Below are 21,768 nucleotides of genomic sequence, written 5' to 3' on the forward strand. Positions count from 1 at the left end.
TATTGATGCCATAAAAGACATTAAAAACATAAGTTATTAAAGAATAATATAAAATTACTTTAACTCCTAACTAAAGAGCTGTTTAATGTTGTTGATGCCGTTTATTTTAAGGTTTTTTTATATAAAAAAATTATAAATAATATATATTTATATATATAGCCAGGGTTGGTTCAAGTTGGATCGATCCGAAACTTTCAGGACCAAGGACCGACCCGCACAGTATTAGTCCAGGAATTATAAGACCAAAGACCGACTTTATCTCCCTGAGAATCGGACTAGGACCGGCAGGGTTGGATCGGTTTAGGGTCAGTCCAGGGTCACCCTAGACTAATGCTCACCCCTATTTGGGACTAGCCTTAAAGTTGATAACTTTTTTATACCAAAAGAAAAGTCTAGGGCTAATCTAGGATTGGACTTAAAGTTTAGGGTTAGTTTAGAACAAAATGATGACAGGACCTAAAGTTTGGAGTTTATTAAGGGATTAGGCCAAAATAAAAGTAAAAGAAAATAGATGGGACATGGCAATCAATAAGATTGAAAATGTGGAAAATTTGTCATATTCTATTTTTTGTCTGGTAGATGGTAAAATATAACCTACACCAGGATTATATAACTAAGGGGAAGTTATTTAAATGATTTTAAAACAAAAGGAGAAACCCCATGCTACTATATGCTCATAGTATGACCGCCACCAAGGCAACGTGGAATATGTTAGCTCGTTGGTGTACCGACAAGTATATTGGGGACCACTCCGACTTGGTTGGCAGTGGCCAAATCAATAGAGAGAAAAATTCTTCATTCTTGGGTATCTTGCTACATATCAGAAAATTAAGAGTATGTGAGCTATAGTATAAGTGTGGGTGTCTTTTAATTTGTTCAAATTAAGACAATGAGTTAAGTGAACTAGAACCATAATACTTGCCTTTTTGGATTTGACCATTTTCGACCCAACCTATCATTTTCACTGGCCTAAATGCATAATTAAGGCTTGGACGAGAGGGCCACATGGGGAGGACGTGAGATCGTCATCCGATAATCGAAAGGAGATCGTGACCGTTGATCTCGCGTAATTCGAGCCCCGGTCTAACTAATCCTCTTTAGTCCAACCAAATTCAACTTTCTTCCTCGTTTCCGAGAAAAAGCGGACATGCCCAGAAAATAACACCGGGACCCACCCTCCCTCTCCTTCCAGGGGAAGGTAACGGCCCTTACGATCGCCTACTCCCGCGACCAGCGTACGCCGCTTCCCCCGAACGAAGTCGACCGACGACAGTCCAAGTCAAAGGGCAAAGGTCCTCCCCCAGAACCCATCCACAGGCCGACACGTGTAGTTTCCGATACGACGCCGAGCAGGGGATCATGGACTGCGCGGGAGGACCGACCTCCCGACTTCGTCCTTTCAAACTTTTGTTGAAAAAGAAGAGGACGAGCGTGCTTTGCTTCTGACTTCATTTCGCTCGCTGGCAGCGACAGCGAGCGATTCCTTCGCGATCGGGAAACACGAACAGAGAGAGGGATGGAGCACTCGGAAGGGACTTCGACAATGGCGAGTCCTCCTTCTCCGGCGTCGTCATCGTCATCGTCGTGTAGCTCCTCGCATTCCTCTCAGTTTCCTCCCCTCCCGATCATGGCCCTCCGCGAGACAATCGTCGAGAAGATCCTCGAGAATCGCGTCACCCTCATCGCCGGCGAAACCGGATGCGGTACTCTCTCTCTCTCTCTCTCTTTTAGAGTGCTCTGCTGCATTGCGTTGTGGTCGCGTCAAGTTTTGAGCGGTGAACGATGAATTCAAAACGCTGAGCTGCGATTTTGGATGATCGGGGTCGTTACTGGGAGATTATATGTGAAGAAGTCCTTCATTTCTCCTTTCGAGGCACTCGAACTCACGTGGTGCGAATCGAGTGCATGCCATGCGATTCCTTTCTCTCTCGCTGGCCTTTTGGTTTGCGATCATCCAGCACGCGCCTTTCCTTTCCGTCGCTAGTTCGTGGACTCTGTTGTTGTATTTCGCGGCGTTTCACGGCTTCGGAAACTACATCGAAGGAACTAAGGTGTTCCTGAATGATTGTGAGGTCACTCTAGTGTAGCTCTGTGTTATTTGTTCTCATGCAGCATGTGCTGATGCTCACAAAACTGTGGGAATGTGATCGCGTCAACGTTTTTGTTTTATTCCAACGAATGAAAATTTCGTACTCAGCTTCTTAGTTAATCTCTGGAGTAGCGCCGACATACGAAATGTCTGTCTAAAGAATTCTTAATCTCAGTTTTTGTTTTATAGACCGTGTATTTTATTCAGCTAAGCACTTTGTATTCACTGATTGCGATTGCTAAAAACTTAATGGAGAAGGAAGCCGGCAGATTGTAGATTTTGCATTCTTCTTGAGTCACATCTGGAATATGGAGATTTGGCTTGATGTCCGGGGTGTAATTGGTTTATTGTTGTTGTTATTGTTGGTATCATTATTTTAAAGCTGAATAGCTTTTAAGAGGAGTGAAAAAAGATTATTCAGGATCCTAATAATTTGTTTTTTCCAGTCTTATAATTGATTGTCCTTCAATTTAAAGGAAGCTTTCAATAGAAACTAAAGATGGGGCCTTCAAGATCTGTTTCATGAGAGGTTTTTATTGGCTGAATGTTGATTTTAAACCGATTCAACTGTGTAATCCTATACTGGAATGATTATATTTGTGCTCGCCCTGAAGTTACAAATGTGGATTTGGAATCGAATTTTGTTGGAACCCGTGTTATCTACTTCTCTGCATCTGATTGGTGCTCTGACCTGTTTTTGTTAGTTCTCCACAGTTTGTTGCTTGGGATTCATCTGATTGTCTATTCTAAATGTCAGGGAAGAGCTCTCTAGTACCTCAGTTTCTGCTAGAGAGAAACATCTATCCTGTAATATGTGCCCAACCTTGCAGATTTGCAGCAGTGGCCATGGCTAAAATGGTTGCAAAAGCCCGTAATTGTGAGTTGGGAGAGGAAGTTGGATATCATGTTGGTCATTTAAAGAATATATCATCCAGGTAGTGGTGCATGCTCTCTCTCTCTCGCTCTCTCTCTCCCCCCCCCCACGTGCGGGAAAAAGTTAAAAGAAAGAAACACACGCGCCTGTTATCACCATTTCTGTAATATCGAGAATTAGATGGTCCATGACGTTTGATACGCTGTCTATTTCTTTGGGCTTCTGGAGCTGTTGGCTGGCACCACCAATAGTCACACACTGTTTTTAATATCTACTGTCCTTTATATCCTCCAGCAGGTTTGGATTTTTTGCCTTCTTTATCTGTCCACTGGTTCTTTTGAGTTAATCTTTGGTGAACTTATTTGCAGATAGGTACTGTTTTCCACTCTACTGAACTAATAAATAATACAGGTGGATGGTCTTTTAAGTTAAGTTGGCCCAACATATTCAGCTAAACCATTACAGAAATATGAACTCTTTCCCATCTATATTTTGTGTGAAGAATTTTCAAATTCTATGATCATCATAAGTAGTGAGAAAAATTTCCACAAGCACGGTGACTTCGAGATCCACACAACTGATGAACCTTTCTATACACCATATTAGCATGAAATAGTTACATATGAAATGTACCATGTTATTTATCAAGCTTTCGCATGTAAGGTGGTGATGGGGTTTGAATTTTTATTTAATGTAAAATACTTAAAACATTTCAAAATATGCAAATATTGAAATGGAAAATCCTATATAATTTTTTCACAATTCTCCAAAAATTAAAATCTTTATTTTCATTTTCAAAATTTTGGAGGGGAAGTCATAAATAGAAGTAATAAGTCGAACGAAATAGGTCCATATTCAACCTTCTAACTCTAAGTGAATTTTTCCACACAAATGTGATCTTAGATTTCATTAATCATTTTGTTTTCTTCAATCTCATCTGATAAAGGTTTTTTTGTCATATCTATGTCATTAATGCATGTTCATAAAGTAAACACCATGTCTAAAACGGTCAAACACATAAATGCAAGAGTTGCTTCCATTGATTTATTTGTATATATTGGTTAAGATTTTTTTATTTTTTTCATTGGCTCATGCTAATTTTATATTGATTCACCACTTGGAATTGCCTTTAGGCATCTGCGTTGTGTCTATTTTAAACTGAAGTCCTTATTCCTTTCTACCTGTCTTCTTTTGCAGCTCAAAAATTGCTTTCAAAACTGTGGGAGTTTTGTTAGATGAAATACGCGAGAAGGGTCTAAATGCACTTGATTACAAGGCTATCATACTAGATGAAGTGCATGAAAGATCTGTAGAGTCTGATCTCCTTCTTATCTGTGTGAAGCAGTTTCTTCTAGAGAACAACAACCTCAGGTCAGGTTATTAACTTTACCTGTATTTGATGTCATTCAAAGTTTATTACCTAGTCTGCACAAAATGATGGTATCATATGATATTTTTTAGAGTAGCTGGGGGAGTCTGCGGTTATGATGCAGTGAAATCTTCTCTCTTTATCTTCAGGCATTTCTTAATATGCATCACCTGTGAAAATGAAAATCTCAACAGGTGGTTTATCAATAACATGCTTTTATCAGGTAGTAGTGCAAATAGAATGCAGATGCATTTGATTAATAACGAAGTGGAAAGAATTAATTACACTGGCAATATACAGAGGAAACTATATCTTTGATTTGATGTGTCATGCATAGCGCTTGCTTTATGGCATTAGAAACTTAGTTCCTGTTTGATATTTTACAGGGTGGTATTGATGTCTGCAACAGCCGATATTGCAAAATACAGGGACTACTTTGGAGATATATCTGGGGATGAAAGAGTAGAGGTGGTTTCCATTCCTAACTCTAACCAGCAAACCATTTATCAAAGAAGAGTTTTATATCTCGAGCAGGTAAAAGATCAGTTATTAGTCAAGATATGCCTTAATTGGCAGCATTAATATTCAAGAGTACCCACTCAATGTTTGATCATTTGGCATTCTTGTTTCACATGGAATTTCAAGGTGTGTTGGCGTAATTTTTGCTTTTAACAATAGACTTTACTTTCTGCTTAGTATTCAGATTTGACTATTATTTAATACGTTAACAACTTGAATTTTTGAAAGCATGTAATTATTAGCAATTTGATTCATTTAAAGACATGTAAAGTTTTTTTTCCTTTTTTTAATTGCAAAATAATTATTTTTAAATATTTGGTGGGAAAGTCATATATATTTATATATGCCATAAAGTCATTGAGTAGTTTAAGAAGTCAAAACAAGCAGATCCTCAACTGAACTTCCTTGAAATTATCATGAAGTAAAAGAAGACTGGAATCTGCCACTGCCTTTCTACTTTTTCACTTTTTGCACTTATCAAATGCTAGAAAAGTTAGTAGGAAGTAGTTCTTGTTGTAATTCTCAGCGGCAAAGCATAATTCCTTCAGGGCAATTCTTGCGAGTACTTGCTTCTGCTTTAAAAAGTTCTGCTTGAAACGATTTGAAAGCAGATTTTCAAGAAGCAATTCAGGGCTGATTTTGCTGCTGTGGCCGTTCAAACTTTTAATTGTATATGTTGGAGAATACTCGTAAACTTTGTTTTAACTCTTGAAATCATGATGCGGGGTCCATCCAGACAATGCCGAGATTTGTTGTGGATTTATTGCCTTAATGATCGACAATTTTATAATTAGAATGTGAATATAATCTTACCCCTTCAAGACAATGTCGAGATTTGTTGTGGATTTATTACCTTAATGATCGATAATTTTATAATTAGAATGTGAATATAATCTTACTTTTATTTCTTTATCCGTATTATAATCATAGGTGATTTTATTCGAATAAGGCGCTATTTATCAATTGGTTACATTTTCCTTTTTTTAATTATTTTTATTCTGGTTTAGGTTTTCACGCATATAGGTATGCGCTTTATTTTGATGTAAAGCAGCTCATCTGTGAGCGTGTTGCGCCTTGTGCGTGTTTTGCGGATTCATATATCCGTGTTTATCCCATTTCTACTGCGTCCGTTAATGTCGGAGTCGGCAAAATTTGCTGGAGAGCAAAGCCATGTCTGGTAGCTATGGCAATGGAGGCAACCGTCCCGGTGATGAATATCAGCGGGACGGGCCTTGTGGACGGCTACTTGTCGACTCAAGGTATCTCGATGGGCCATTGTCCAGAATCTTTAATTTAACTCTAGACGCGTTAGTGTAGCAGGGGGAAAACCCGGAAAGGGCTGACGAGGTAGAGCCGCAGATGAATAGTCCTCACGGCCAACTGTTCCAAGGAGTCCGGTGGTTCCTGCTAGAGGAATTTGATTCGGATTGGGATAAGTTGGGAGATAATCTCGCAAGTCGTTACGAAGATCATGGCTTCAGCTGAGACGGGGATGGGGACTGTGTTGAAGCCTATGGCCGGAATCACCACGGTGGGCAATGCAGGAGAGGTCATTGACACTAAACACATAGCTAATTAGAAATTTGCTAAACTTGTCTAACCATGCCCGAGGGGCCTGTTTTAAGCCATATAGTGCTCGTGGAAGTAAAGACATGATCTGGCCGAGATGGATTGTGGTGATTGTGGTATTCAAGGGGCTGCTCCACGTACTCTTGAATATCAAGATTTCCATGGAGGAAAGCAATTTTGACATCGAGTTGACAAATGGGGCAATTATGAACAACTGCAGCATTAAGAGTGATTCGAGGGTTCTAAGCTTAAAGAATGGATTGAGGGTTTCAATCAACCCCCTCCTCTTGATGAAATCCCTTGGTGACTGGTCGAGCTTTGAGATGATCCAAAGCCCCATAGAAGTTTGGTTTTGAAGATCCACATGCAACGAACAAAGTTCATGTTTTGTTGTTGAGGAACATTATCCCAAGTATTATTTGTGGCAGGAGCATAAATTTCACCAGCCATTGCGGCTTTAACCTTAGAATGTTTAAGAGCAGAGGCAGTGCTGTAAGGCTCAGAATGAATGGATGAGACAACAATGTTAACATAGTTGGGATTACGCTTCGAACCTGAATTAGACCTAGTGATCGTGGGTTACGAAGGAAACAGAAGCTATGAAATTGACTGTGATACCATATTTGTCAAAAGAAGCCATAACTATGGTATCGTTGGGGCTAACAATGCGAACTAAGGGGGTGAATAGATTGATTTATAATTTGAAAATATCCGTGGAATATTTTAAGTATAACTTTGATAGATATTTAAGTAGTTTGATAATATCATATGCAAATGCTTGTAGTAAATGGATATAAAGATAGATAATAGAGAATTTTATGTACAGATTTCTTAGTGGTTGAGCTTATATTAAGCGTAGTCCGCTCTACCAGATTAACAACCATTAATAAGGTTGGAATCTGTTGGTAATCATAAGGGAGGATATAATATACTACTATGTGAAGTTGATTAATTCTACTATCAACAAACTAGTGTTGCTATTACACTGATACACCTCTCTATACATAGATTACAAGTAACAAGAACTCTAAATAAAATATCACAAATGAGCAGTAGCACAATTACAATAAGAGAGAACACGACAACATCAAAGTTGTAAATTTCTGAATTTTTCTTCAACAATTTCAACTTGATTTGAAACTCTTTTATAGAACTTTAGTCTCCAATTTAGCCATTGGAGAGTCGTCCAGAAAGTTAAAGCGCCATTGGGGTTAGAGACCCCATTGCTGGAAATCTGGACACCCATATAGTCTGAGTTTCCTTACAAAATTAAGCTCTCTCTCTAGATAGAGTATGCTGCCTCTATCAAAAGTTTGTTTCTCTGACTGTTTGAACAAAACAAGCAAAAACTGCTCTGACTCTAATCCTTCCACACAAGTTCCAACCCTCGTCAACGGTTATTTACTTCATGTCTGACGTCAAAATCAAATGAAAGAAGTTGAGGTCTTCTTGAGTAGGTGATAAAGGCACGATAATCTTTTCCTATTTAATTGATATAAGGAGCTACCTTACTTATGATCCGATGAGTTTATCTGAGCTATCCTCCTGAGTATATTAGCAATCAAGACTCTATCTAGATGTTCACCTTCTCGTAATTTTTCTTAGTTCTCAGGAATTTCTCATTCTACCAAACGTATTCCACTTCTATCAAGATCCATTATCTTGTAGAGATCTTTCCATTGGATACTTTGGACACCATTGATTTGGCGAAGCATTCCTCATATAAACTTCACCTGATTATGACACCATATGAACATATCAAATTATTGGGCTTTGAAAATATAATTGTTAAAAACTTGAGCATACATTAGCAATTGATAGTCTCCAAACATGGATGTGATCAAGGAATATAACGAGACAAGCGATAGAAGCATAAGATTTGGAATTGGAAGTTTAAATTTACTCTAGTTTCTTTTAAGAGATGGTTCCATAATTCCATTTGTTCCGTGAAAAATGACTTAAATTTTATTTGTTTCGCAGAAAATAAATGATTTAAAAAATATTTTTCTGCTAATGATTAATTATATTGATTGACATAACTAGCTAATGAAAAATGTTTTTATTATTGACAAAAGTTTGTATTTAAATATTTTTATAGACGATTAAGATATCTTTCGTTAATTCATTTTTGTAGATAATATAAATGATCATTTCTTATAAATTTTTTTCTAAATCATTCAATTTGGAAAAATAAGGCTTATTTTATGGTTGTTTGTGTCATTTGAAATAATTAATCAAAGATATTTTTTTGATTATTGACAACAATTTATGTTTGAACATTTTAGTGAATGATGAAAATTATTTTCCTTCATTCATTTTTTTAAATGATACAAATGATTATTCTAAAGAAATTATATTCCAAAAACCTTAATTTTCCGTGAAACAAATAGAGAAACGATTTATAAGAGCAGGCACAAAAGCTAATAATTATTAGAGAAAAAGTCACAAAAAACTTCAAACTATATTTATTGTGATGCATTTATCTTGAATTTTTTTTATGCAATCAAAAACCCAAATTTACCCTAAACTAAATCTCAAACTTGTATATTTGTGACAGTTACCTTCCATCAATGTTTCTTTAGATGATTTTTCAGCCAAAACTCACCTAAGCCATGTCAATATTGTTTGTTTTCTAATGTCCTTACAATCAAATTTTTAATGGTTTACATTGATAGAACTTTGAATAAGGGTAAATATGTTACATAAATACAATGGGGATTTTTGAGGATAAAAACACCATAAATATCATAATTTTCATACGGTACCCACTTAAGTGCCATAATTATTATTTTTCGCTCATTTGAGTGCTATGCCATTGTAGAACCGTTCATTTGAATGCCTATTCTGGCAATTTGTCTTATATGGCGTTTTAACTAAAATTTTCTTTTCTGATGTGGCTTTTTAAAAAGAAATTGAAGTCTAATGTGGAAATTCTTTGTCCAACATGGCAATAGTAACAAAAACATGGTCGTTTTCTTTTTCTTTCTCTAAATGTTTCCTCTACAAAAACGATAGCGTTCACTAAATGCTTCTCTAATTGCCTCCACAAACGAGAACATCTCTCTTTCTAAATGGTTTCTCTCTAAAACTCGTAAACTCCATAGAAATGCAAGAATGTGATCATTGATTGAGCTTGTCAGTGGGAAGGAAGAGGAGTGGGGTTCTTGACTTGGAGACGTTCTCGTTGTCGCTCTTAATCTTGTTCCGGCTCTTTCTCTGACTTCATTCTCGCTTTCTCCTTCGTCGCCGGCGCCTTTGGAGAGGGGGCTTTCACGGGGGCCTTGGGATTGGGACAGACAGATGACTTCACCCAAAAGGAGAGCGTACGAGCTTCAAAGGAGGCGTCTTTTGGTTTGTGCTCGTCAAAATGGAAATCGACGCCATCTTTTTGTATTTGTCGGTGATATTTGTTCTTAGGAAGAGTCTTTCGACATTGGATTTTTCACTTGGAAAAAGGAAATGAATGATTCGGGGCCAAAGAATTTTGACCATCCAATCTAGTCTCTTTTCCAAATTTAAGGTGGGTTACCCCAATTTAGGGTTCTTCATGAACGAAATTGAATTTTGCCCCAGTTTGCATAAACTGGATTAGGGTTCTTTAATCAGAACTCTAAATGATGCCATTTGCCTTCTTACTTCCTAATTTCATCTTACTGGTGAGCCACATGGATGATATACAATAAATTTAAGCCACTTGAAATTTCTGCTAAGAGTACTAAAGTAAATGATTTTTAATAAATGTGACACTCGTCCATGAGACCATAACCTAACTATCGCTGGCCCTTTCTAGCAATGGTGGGGTGGCGGCCTATGAAACGTCGACACTCTTCGGGAGTTTTGTGTCGAACATTTTGATATTTGTTCGATGCTCTCGACATTCAAGTCAATAATTATCAAAAAAATCTGACACTTGACCAATTCTCCCGACACTTTTCGATACACAAATCGGGAATTTTGATCTGCATGGGGCCACTTTAAAAATTTTCAATAAATAATGGGTCAAAATATAAATATGTAAAAAATAAAAAGTAAATAGAGAAATAAGAAAAACCCATTCTTTTTCTTTTTTGACTCCCATTTTCGATGACATACAATTCATCCTCAAATTTTTTTCTCCTCTTGTGACACATTACATTCGGATATGTGAGTTAAGAATGTGGATTGCTTATTTTTTCCTCCAAATTTTATAGATTATTGGAATGAAATTGAATTTGTCAAATTGAAATAATGAATGATATTAACAAATAGTGGATTCATATTTTTAGTGTAAATTCATTATAGGCTCCTTTTTATTATTAATTTATTTATGAATTTGAATCAGTTAATTTAAGGATGATAATTTATTATGTATATATAAAAATATATATATTTAATATATAACGTATCCAAGTATGTTGAAATTCTCTATTTTTTGAAAAATGTGTTAAGTCTCTCATATCATGTCATGTGGTATGTCGCATGTCGGTGTCGGTATTACTTAGTTGGCAGCTAGAGCTTGATTTTCCATCATTCTTTTTTAATATTTTTAAATTTAGCTTTTAAAAAAATTAATTTTAATAATTTTAAGTGAAAAAAATTAGATTTAGACAAAAACAATTTTTTTTAACCTTCTCCTCTATGCTATAGCCACGTCGGCATTGTGTAGAAGAGAGAAAATATTACTAAAGTCAAGTTAGTATTTTTCGTGAGCCAAGTTAGACAGAGTAAAGAAAATGATTAATTGTATCAATTTAACAAGTTGTTGGATTTAGTTGTATTTTTTGAAAGTTTTAAAATTCAATTAGATTTTCGTGATGAGTTTTAAGACTTTTATACACAGATCCTTAAATATTTTACTCCTAATGATAAAATAGTGATTTCTGATATAGAGAGAATGAAAAAACTAACTGTTAATAGCAGTACCTATGACATTGTAAATATTGGAACAATCAAAATAGAGAGTGAGGGACTCCAATGTTAAAAAGAGGTTCAATGGTAACTTACCTTGAGTCCGTGCAATTTTCTAGTGGGCCCTGCTTTCATTAGGATTCTTGCTTCTACTCAAAATCCTGTATTTATTTAGATATATAGTGAACCGGTGAGTCTATCCAAGCTTTACGCTTCTAGTTCACTTGCATATATATTTCCATCTATTGGTCTTCGTGAGTACATTATTGTTCAAGACTTGACTTAACTGTTCACTTTATCACAATATCTCCAGTCATTCACGAATTTCCCCTTTTTATTGCAAATTTGTTTACCCTTTATCTTTTATCAATCCTTTCGCTTTGTACTTCCGATTCCGTCAATGGTGATAAATATCTTTTATATCAACATTACCTTATTTCTGTCTTAGCTAAGTAATAATGAGAAATGGATGGTTTTATCAACTTCAAAATATTAGATAAAAATTATTCAAAATGTTGTGCCAATTCAGTTTATACCTTTCAGTTTTGCTAATTGAGTCTTTTCAGGCAATTTTAAGTGGAAATTGCTGAGGTGGACACCAGCCGTATTATGTGGCACGACGGATATTGACATTGACAAATTATAATAATATTTTAATATTTTTTAAATTCATTTTTTCCCTCCAATGGGCCTCGTCGATGGTGTTTGATGTTCGCTCATAGGCAAGGGTGACAGTTGCCCAAGGCTAGCAAGGGTGACTCTCGCTTGAGGCCGGTGGAGGGAAAATTGGAAAAAGAAAGAAGGAAAAAAAGGAAAAAAAGAAATGAAGAGAAAAGTAAAAAAAAAGAAAAGAAGGAAAGAAGGAAAGAAGGAAAAGTAAAGAAAAGAAAGAAAAGAAAAATAAAAAATAAATATTAAAAATTATTTATATTAGTGTCGATTGTGTCACGTAGGATAGACGATGTCTACTTCAGCGATTTCTGGCCAAAATTGATCGGATGAACTCAATTGGTAAAACATGAAAAAGTTTAAGACTTAATTGGTAAAGTTGAAATATTTATGATTAAATTGGCAAAAGTGCAACAGGGTGAGCACTTTTTGGGCAATTTTGCCCAAAATATCATATAGAGGTTTTCCGAACACATACTGTTATGGTTTACTAAGACATTTGGCCTGGTGTTGAAACCTGCATTGATTAAAATGATCATGTAAACTCAGATTAGAAAATTCAGATTTCCTCTTCAATGGATATGACCAACAATATTGTGAAAAATCATCAATAAACACTACATGGTACCGAAATTGTGGTAATGAAGAAAGTGGGGCTGGTTATAACTATTGATCCGCACAGTCGATCAAGGGCTAAACGAAAGCCAAATTATGAAGATTTCGGTAAGAACCGTGCATGACGATTTGTTGTTGGGTTGTTTTTATTTTGATTTGTTTCTAGAACCTAAGTTGTTTGACTTGTTTTTCAGATTTTTTTTCTTAAAAAAAATCACAAGAAACAATATACAATCTGTAATTATGGAGGAAATAATATGAAAGTGACCTCTGATTCCACAAAAATTAGGGTAATAGGTTCCAGCCTAGGTAGATTTTAGACCAGGAACCTATTCTATTAGAGTCGGTTTCCAATTTTTGGAACCAGTTCCTTTAGAAAACATGGAACCGAACCAGCTGGTTTCATCATTGACTGGAGAGCCAATTTTAAAATGAATCGGTCAAGACTAGTTCCCCAATTTTTTTTTTCTTTAACTCAGGAACCCACCCATTCCCCGTGTGAATCGGTCATGTAAGGCTAGTTCAGATCAATCATTGGATTGAACCGGGCCGATGCTCACCGCTTGCCAAAACACTAATATGGATGCTTAAAGATTTGAGCTAGAATGAAAAAAAAAAATGGAGATTTGTGTTTAGATATCTCCATTTATATGATTTAATAAAAAAAAAATTGTTACCTCTGCTACACATTAGAGGCAAAAATGCATGTTGTAATGATAACACCCGCAACAAACAATAGAGCTACATCCTCCCTTAGCGGACTTTATGTAAGCATTTGATGCAATTGGACCTTCATTTGCGCATCCGCTTGTGGGAAGAACTCGAGTACTTTAAACCTCTTTCGTTCATGCACAAGATAATACATGATTCAGGGCTTTAGAGTGCGCCATGATCCAAGGCAACTACTAACAAATTAAGGCCTGCATATCCAGTTGCCCCCAAGCTTGACAAGTGGCATATCTCATCTCGGTATACATTCAATACCTCCGGACATCAAACTCTAGGTGCATTTTCCTAAATATGTCTTCTGCATATCTCACCAAATTCATTACATATGCTATACTAAGGCTGTACTTTTTATGACAATGGCATATGAGGTCCCCTTTTAGTGCTTTTCCTGCTCATGTCGGGACGGAGTACCCCTGTGTCAATATATGTGTCTAGTCCTGTTCAATCCAATACAAGGCCTCTATTCCCTGGACCGCATGATACCCGAAACGATCAACATTTTACACAAGCAAAAGCCATTGGTGAAGCATGATAATTCCTGACAGTTGTTTTTTTCTTCTCTTTTGTTGAAAGGTTAACTACTATGTTTCTCATGAAGAGATGAGCATCTTTGAGATTTTTTCAAATATAGCTTGAGAGGCAACCTGTTATTTATTAAATTTTGCTGAACAGGTAACCAAATTGCTTGGAATGAGTTCAGACTCAGAGTCATTGTCAGTGAAATATTGCAATGGGGAAAGCCCTTCAACAGCCAAGGCAGATATTGAACCTGAAGTCCACAGACTCATTCATGATCTGATAATGCATATACATGAAAACGAGCCAGACATTGAGAAAAGCATATTAATTTTTCTGCCATCATACCGTTCACGGGTGCAGCAGTGGCGTCTTTTGAAGTCCTTAAGTTCATTGTTCAAAGTCATTTTGCATAACAGTATAGACACAGAACAAGCTTTGTTGGATATGAAGATCTGGAAGTCCCGCCGTAAGGTAAGATGCGCTTTTGGGAAGCTTGAATAAACTTCTCATGTTTCAGCATTGGACTTCTTTTAATTTGCATGTTAGGCCGCGTTTGTTTGTGTTTATTTTTTTTGTTTTTAAACACTTTTTCTGTTTTTTGTTCAGGAACAAAAAAGGAACAACGCGTTTGGACGCGTTTCTGTTTTTTTTGTTCTTTTGTTCCAGGAACAAAAAAGAAACAGAAACAAGAAACACAAATTTTGTGTTTCTTGTTTTGAAACACTTTTGAGAAACACTTATTTTTTTTTTTTTTTTCTCTTATTTTCTTGTTCTTTTTCTTTTGGCCGGTCGCCGGCCTCGGCCATGGCCGGCAACCGGCCGACGAGGGACGGCGGCCTCGCCCAGCCACGGCGAGGCTCGCCGTCCCCGGTGAGGCCGACCTCGCGCCGGCCGGGCGACCTCGATCTCCCCAGATCCGGCGTGGCCGACCTCGCCCGGCGGCCGGCAAGCCTCGGCCTCGTCGGATCCGGGGGCGAGTCGGCGTCGCCGGGCGGTGGCCCGGCGAGGCCGCGCCTCGCTCGCCGGCCCAGGCGAGCTCGGCCTCGCCGGATCAAGGCGAGGCCGACCCTCGCCGGCTGGTCGCCGCCAAAAGAAGAAAAAAAAAATGAAAAAGAAAAAAAGGAAAAATAAGAAAAAAATAGAAAAAATAAAAGAAATAAAAAAATTATCCAAATTTACCAAACATGTTTCTGTTTATTTTTTATTTCCAGAACAAGTTTACCAAACGCGTTGTTTTGTTCAAAAATTGTTCCCCGGAACAGAAACACTTTTTTCTATTTCTGTTCTCTAGAACAATTTTTAAACGAAACACAACCAAACGCGCCCTTAGCTTCTTGCATGATCTTATTGGTAATGGTAACTAAATCAGGATTAATGTGCTCCATCTAAAGGCATCAAATCATGTAGTCTCTCAATTTTTTATTTTATTCTTTTTTGGGTTAAAATGTTGTTTAGTTGGTAGAAGTATTTGAGGAAGCAATAAAACATGAAGATTGTGTTCTTCTGAAAAGCTATCACAATGGAAAACTGTATCAATAGATTTTACAGGACAAACTTTGCTTGTATTGACTTCTGAATCTTTGGCAGCATTTATGTCAATAATGGGAAGCCAAGGATCTTGCTTGCCCTGTTGATATTATTGCATAGGTGCTGATCTTTTAGGCATGTTTCTCCATGCGCTTCTCCTCAAGTTGCGTTCTTCAAGAAGGCTAGGGATTAGTTTGCCTCTGCTTTTGTTAGGAACGGTTACGAAACTAAGTGTACTTATGAATGTGAAATTAGTATGAAACCATTAAAGTATTTACTGTGGGAATGTACCTTTTCTTATGCCATTATTAGTGTTGAAGCGCGTGCATGATTGTGGGAGGTTATGAACCAAAAGAACAAAAAAATTGAGAGGAATTGGGGGGATTACATAATAGGGCGGATACAGTGATGGTGGAGACATCCATGAAATGAGTGGCCACTTGATGAAATGAACGTAGTTAGTAGTAAGGGTGATATTGAGATGTCAAAATATTGAGACAAGTACAACCTTTCCCCAAATAATATGGATTTATGGTAAAGTTGGATGTCTTTTCATTAGCCAGTTAGAGAAACATATCTCATATTTGAGTTTCTGATATTGAAAGTTCTTTTCAACCAGGTAATATTAGCTGTACAAAGTGCCGAGTCATCAGTGACAATTCCGGAAGTAGCATTTATAATCGATTCGTGTCGATCATTACAAGTTTACTGGGATGGTAGTAGGAAATGTGAATTCTTGGGGCTTATGTGGGTATCCAAATCTCAGGTATCATATAAAGCTCAGCAACTTAGTCTCAGTTTCTATGTTATGTTCATTAGATTCAAAGTTTCATGTAGGCTGAGCAACGAAGAGGAAGAACCGGTCGGACCTGTGATGGAGAGATTTATAGATTGGTAACCCAATCATTTTTCAGTGATCTAGAGGATTACGAGTGTCCATCTATACTGAGATTGCCACTGCAACAGCACATACTTCTAATCTGTTGTGCCGAACAAGAGGCCATTAATGATCCCAAAGGTATGTTCCTTCTGTCTATAAAACAGCAAGTGTGCTGATGAAATGCCCTCTCTTCCTGTTTCACCTTTGTCATCCACAAACTTGCTCAGATTCATCAATCTTCTCTTAGAACTGGAAGTGCAAAATGGGAATCCAACCTACTACGTGTATAAAATCTTGCAAAAGGATGGGAAATAAACAAATGTAGGGAAGAGGGCAAAATCAAAACTGGGAAGTCCTGTTCTTTCTTCCCTGTTTTAACATAGCCTTACCTTTCTAGAGCATCAAGGGCCTCCCTTCCATTGCCACTGAAATCAAAACTGATGACCTCCATTTTATCCCAGTGGAGTTGCCCATACAACATCCGTTCCCATTATGTGTTGCATTTTTAAGATCAATGAGTACATTGGTTAGGACATTTTGCCTTGCAAAATTTTTCTTGTTCGATCAACTCCCTCCATATTGGAACCCTATGCATCTAACAAGAAGTGATGAGAAAGTGAATCTCTTCAACATGGTAAAAATTCTTCAGCTCAAGGAAACACCATGAGACATCCTTCGCAAAGCCTAATGGAATTTAACTGTCCTTTGTCACCCTTCAATTGACTAATCAAGAGATAGATACCTAATACACTTTCACGCAAATATAGTTTGTGAAGCAACTATGGAAGTCTTGAAATGAATAAGAAGGCATGCTGTTTTAAAGCTATTCAGAAGATACTGAAAGGGGGATCGTCAGTACTGATCTAAATTAAGAAGTATTGTCTTTGGATTTTTTCTTTTGTGCTTAGCTAGGACTAGTGGAAAAACTTCATGCAGAAATTATTCTGAAGCCATATTACTGACATGTCCCTGCCACATTTATCACAATTTGATTGCGCAAAATTTGATATCGGATGATTTTAAAAGGGAACTTGCATCTATTCCAGCTCTAAGATGCATGACACCCATTTCCATGATTATGTTTTTAGCATTTTCTGATGTTCTGCATTCATATGTTCAGTATTATTTGATTAATAGAAATGCTAATCCTTAAAATATAATGTTAGTGTTGTTGCAGAAGGCTTTAGACCCTCCTGATCCTGATGCTGTTCAGGTTGCATTAGATTTGCTAGTTCATATTGGTGCACTCCAGACATCCCATAGAGGGAGGCTTGAGCCAACATTCTATGGACGTCTGCTTGTCAGTTTCTCTCTGTCTTTTGATGCATCTCTGCTCATAATTAAGTTTGGGGAGGTTGGATTGCTGCATGAGGGCATTCTTCTTGGTGTATTGCTGGATACGCAACCTCTACCCATCATCCATTTTTTTGGGGAGGATGATTTGGTACTTTCTATCAAGCAAATGCCACTTTCTTTTTAGGATCCATCAACAGGTGAAAGACATTACTCTCATTGGCTATTCCCCTTTTCTTTCCAGTTCGCAAAGGACACTGGCAGCTACTTTAGCAGGGATACTAACAAACCCCCAATTGGTCCTCTAAAGGAAGTGATCTTAATGGCGAACTTGTGTGCCTTTATGTTTTGGCAGCGCATTTTCAAGGTATTCTCATTAATTTTTCTTGAAGATCTTTAAGGTATTTATTCTAATATGTATGTTGTATTCTTCTGAAGGACAAGTATCGCACCAAGCATTTAAATCAAGTCCTACAATTTGATGACATAAAAGCTACGGAGAAGACGGTGCTGGAGGCTGAAGAAGAATGGTGCTTCTTTCATAATCTCGCGCGGCCATCACTTAATCATGTTGCTGAAAAATGTACAGTTGCAACTTTGTCCTTTGTCTCCTGTCACTTCTCTTCCCCTTTCTTTCTTCAATTAGTTGGATTTCTGATTTTGAATTTGCTTTTCCTCAGATGAAGACGTCCTGAGTTCATTGCATCGATTTCGGCCCAACTTCCTTGGTAAATCTGATGGTTTTCCTTCTTATTACTGTCCGCGTGACTTCCGGCACAAATGCCTTCTTGAGTGTCCGCCAAATGAAGATGAAGAACTTAATATATCTGTCGACACAAGGGAATGTGTTGCTAGGCCATTTGTTGCCCCAAATGACTTCAAGACAAAAAATGTGGCTGACAAATTGACAGCTGTTGTGAAAGAGGTACTTTTATCATACTTTACATTCGCTTTTGCAGATACCTATTGAATTACATTTCCTTTGTCTCTAATGTTTTTATAGATAAAAGCTCATTACCTTGGATTGCCCCCAGCGATCAGCCCGAGAGTTCCTCTGAGAGTCGTTTCTCTGTTAACAAATGGGGTAAATTATGTAGATATTTTCTAGAAGGATCTTGCAACAGGGGCAGCAATTGCTCGTTTTCCCATTCATTCCAAGCAAAAAAACCTACGTGCAAATTCTTCACTTCTTTAAAGGTTTGTACTTCATTCTTGGCTTTTATTTTCAACATATATAATATGCATGCATGTGTTATCGGCATATAAGTTTCCTTTTTTCAGAGTTTGTACCCACTTACCAAGTGAATGCTTGGTGATGTATTATGCTTTAGCGTGAATGTGATGGAAGAATTAATTTAACACTTGATTGAAGCAAATAAAGCGGTAGATGACATTGGCAAGTTGGTGGCATGCTTTATATCTTATAGTTAATTTCTTATATTGCCTACTACTGCAATTCCCGAGACTGTTCACTGAATGCATCTGACACATACTTGAGATTCTTCCCCATTTTTAAAGGAATGGTCGTCTTGATCATAAGGCAATGGAACCTCTCCATATGTGATTGTAAATTGATCTGCTCGTGCTTAGTTGTCAGCATATCAGATTCCACTGCTTTGTTGTTCATGCTCAGTGGTACATGCTTCCCTAAGTTTAGTTGTATCTAGTTATGTATTTAATTTAATCAAACTAAGACCACTACAAACACCTTCTCCAGCTCCTGATGTTCTTATGTTTTTTGAGAGAATTTATTCTTTTTCTCAAGAATTTCAAATCTTATGATTCTATCATTTGGAGGCCTCATATTGAAAGTTGCCTTGGAACATGTGCCTACTCTTGTTTTCTTGGAGTGCTTCGATTCTTGTTAGATGCTTGGCAAGCACTCAAAAGCTGGTGCAGTTAGAACCTTCAATGGTGTTCACTCTTCAGCAGCTTCTGGAGAAGTTGCTCTGATCTGGAGAGTTCGCATTAATTACTTTCTATTTGAAGGTCTATAACACTTTTAGCACATGCTCTGTTATGCTCATTTTAAAACCACAGGTATAACACTATTACAGGCTACAGCACTAAAGTTTATGGCAGAAGTTACCGCAAAGCTAAACAAACCTTGATAGGGTACTTATAAAAAGAATTCTGTTGATGCTTCATGGATGTTGAAAAGGTCATATAAGCAAATAAACTTCTGGATTTTGTGTATATAGTCCTTCTGAGAGATTAGAGGCTTCTGAACTTAAATTGGGCTGCTCCTTGTCACAAGCAGGAGTTTCAAAATCTGGTATTGGGGTTGCTTTGCATATAGTCCTCCAAAGAGATTAGAGGCTTCTGAGCTTAAATAGGTTGCTCCTTGTCTGAAGCAAGAGTTTCAAAAAGCTGGTATGGGGATTGCTCGTGTGTATGTGAACCTGTAGCTGATTGTGTCTACATCATGCCACACTCTCCTCATATGCTCTTTAAGTCTTGTCTTTATCTCTGCTGCTACTTTATTCCCCAATGCAAAGTGAAAGTAATTCATTAAGTGATTTTGTAACTGGACTTGCAGGGTTGTCGAAACGGTGATTCATGTTCCTTCTCTCATGATCTGGGCACGTCATTTTCATCAGTCACTAAGCCAAGTTCATGCATCCCAGAAAATGGTGATGCTGACCCAGCACTACTTATTCGGTTATTTCCTTATGCTGATGATGGGAATATTCTTATCTTGGATGACACCAACTTCCATTTTACCTCCAAAATTGCCCGGATTTATGATCCCTTGAGAATGGTTGCCACCACACGTCTTCTGGAATCCTCCATGTTGGACCCGTCATTGACTGATGTCAAGATTATGTGGGGACTCCATCACCCATACCAAACCATCATAGGGAAATCTGCAGAGAGTCAATTTCTGTGGAAGTCAGTGAAATGCGTCTTGTGGTTTCCTGATTTTGAAATTTGCGGATATGGAGAAAATTTGGAGGGACAGAAAAGTTTCATGAAAAATTTCTTCAAGTATCTGGCAATTCGGCTACTTGCTGACGCTTTATGTGAAGTGCCGGTCATTCTTACCATGAATAACCTTAGGTTCTCAAAACTGCAGGTAATTGCTCTTTTTAAAAGATGGAAACAATTTTTTGTCATTGCTGCGTTTGCTTGATCACGGAATCCTGTAAGGAACAGGTCATTGACCGATCAGCAATTGCATGTGCGTAGCAGAGAGCTTGCCATTTCCATGCATGGCCAGTATACTAGATTGTTTTTTCGGTTCTCGAGTGTATCTTTGCTAATCTGCAGTTACACTGACGAACCTTTCAGCTCAGATTTGAGTAGCTTCTTCGAACTCTTTTGCTGAAGTTCATAACAGTGGGTTCAAGACATCTTTTTGCAGATATCCATGGTTAGCCCCCAGTGTTGTTTTGACTCCTTTGTGATTATTGTTCCAGGTGGAGAAGCTGGGAAGGAGCAGCTTCTTCTTCCTTACCGAGTCATTTCCTTTCGCCGAGCAGAGCTTCGGGGAATTGGCGGATGTTATGCCCACCCAGAAACTGATGGAGGTCTCCAAGCCCATCTCGTATGTTTTTCGCATGTACCCTCCTGCAGACATCGAGTCTGATGATTTCCAAGCCAACATTCGAAAATGTCTGCATGATGTTCAGTGACTTTCGGTGGCGTAGGGAATCAAAAGGTCCTTAATTGGTCATAACTCATAAGTAGCTCCGAGAATTCCTCCTTTTGTGAGGTTCTTCAGCGAATGCGCTTAGGTTTTGCCATGTTACGTCAGACAGATGACAGGATGTTCACTGTATTGTGTGTAGTTCAACTATCGACGATCCTTGCCCATTGCAGCATTGCTTCTTTGCAATGTAGTTTTGTTCAAAATACTCGAGTAACGCAAACACGACGAGGTCATCTAGGCCTTTGGAAGCTCTTTTTCATTCCAGTCCTTCGAGTTCGACTCATTTTTCGACCTTAGCAAAAATAACCCATCGCTTAGGAGAGTCTTTTTGAGATGTTTGATATGGAAAAGTTTCCATGGATGATCTAAATGTGGAGTGATTTGAGATAGCATGTTTGCGTCATAACGTCAATCCCTTGGACCGCTGTTTTCTAATTCCGAATCTGTCTTTGACAAAGAGATCAAATCATTTCAATTTGGTTTGGCGGGACGCTTCTTTCCCTTTATGGAAGGAGAGCCTAAAAATTTGCACATTCTAGGAAAAAATTGTATAATTCTAACTAGAAGTGAGCAAAGA

General features: G+C 37.7%; 1 protein-coding gene across 1 annotated transcript; it reads left to right on the plus strand.

The window, feature by feature from the left end:
• The first annotated feature begins 1,447 nt into the window (after positions 1-1,447).
• On the plus strand, positions 1,448-21,439 carry LOC120285910 (DExH-box ATP-dependent RNA helicase DExH8-like). The gene is made up of 14 exons (XM_039304625.1): positions 1,448-1,703; positions 2,847-3,024; positions 4,161-4,334; positions 4,719-4,866; positions 13,993-14,310; positions 15,986-16,132; positions 16,204-16,384; positions 17,413-17,690; positions 17,784-17,906; positions 17,978-18,122; positions 18,220-18,464; positions 18,581-18,736; positions 20,079-20,615; positions 20,959-21,439. The coding sequence occupies exons 1-14, from the start codon at positions 1,517-1,519 to the stop codon at positions 21,172-21,174; spliced, it is 3,033 nt and encodes a 1,010-aa protein (XP_039160559.1). The 5' UTR covers positions 1,448-1,516; the 3' UTR covers positions 21,175-21,439.
• Positions 21,440-21,768: the final 329 nt, after the last annotated feature.

This window comes from Eucalyptus grandis, chromosome 11 (genome assembly GCF_016545825.1).
Source record: "Eucalyptus grandis isolate ANBG69807.140 chromosome 11, ASM1654582v1, whole genome shotgun sequence".
Classification (NCBI taxonomy): domain Eukaryota; kingdom Viridiplantae; phylum Streptophyta; class Magnoliopsida; order Myrtales; family Myrtaceae; genus Eucalyptus; species Eucalyptus grandis.

Coding starts and splice junctions, on each gene's coding strand:
- LOC120285910 (XM_039304625.1), top strand. CDS start 1,517: ATGGAGCACTCGGAAGGGACTTCGACAATGGCGAGTCCTCCTTCTCCG. Junction 1,704..2,846: donor CGCCGGCGAAACCGGATGCG/GTACTCTCTCTC, acceptor TCTAAATGTCAG/GGAAGAGCTCTCTAGTACCT. Junction 17,907..17,977: donor TTTGGCAGCGCATTTTCAAG/GTATTCTCATTA, acceptor ATTCTTCTGAAG/GACAAGTATCGCACCAAGCA.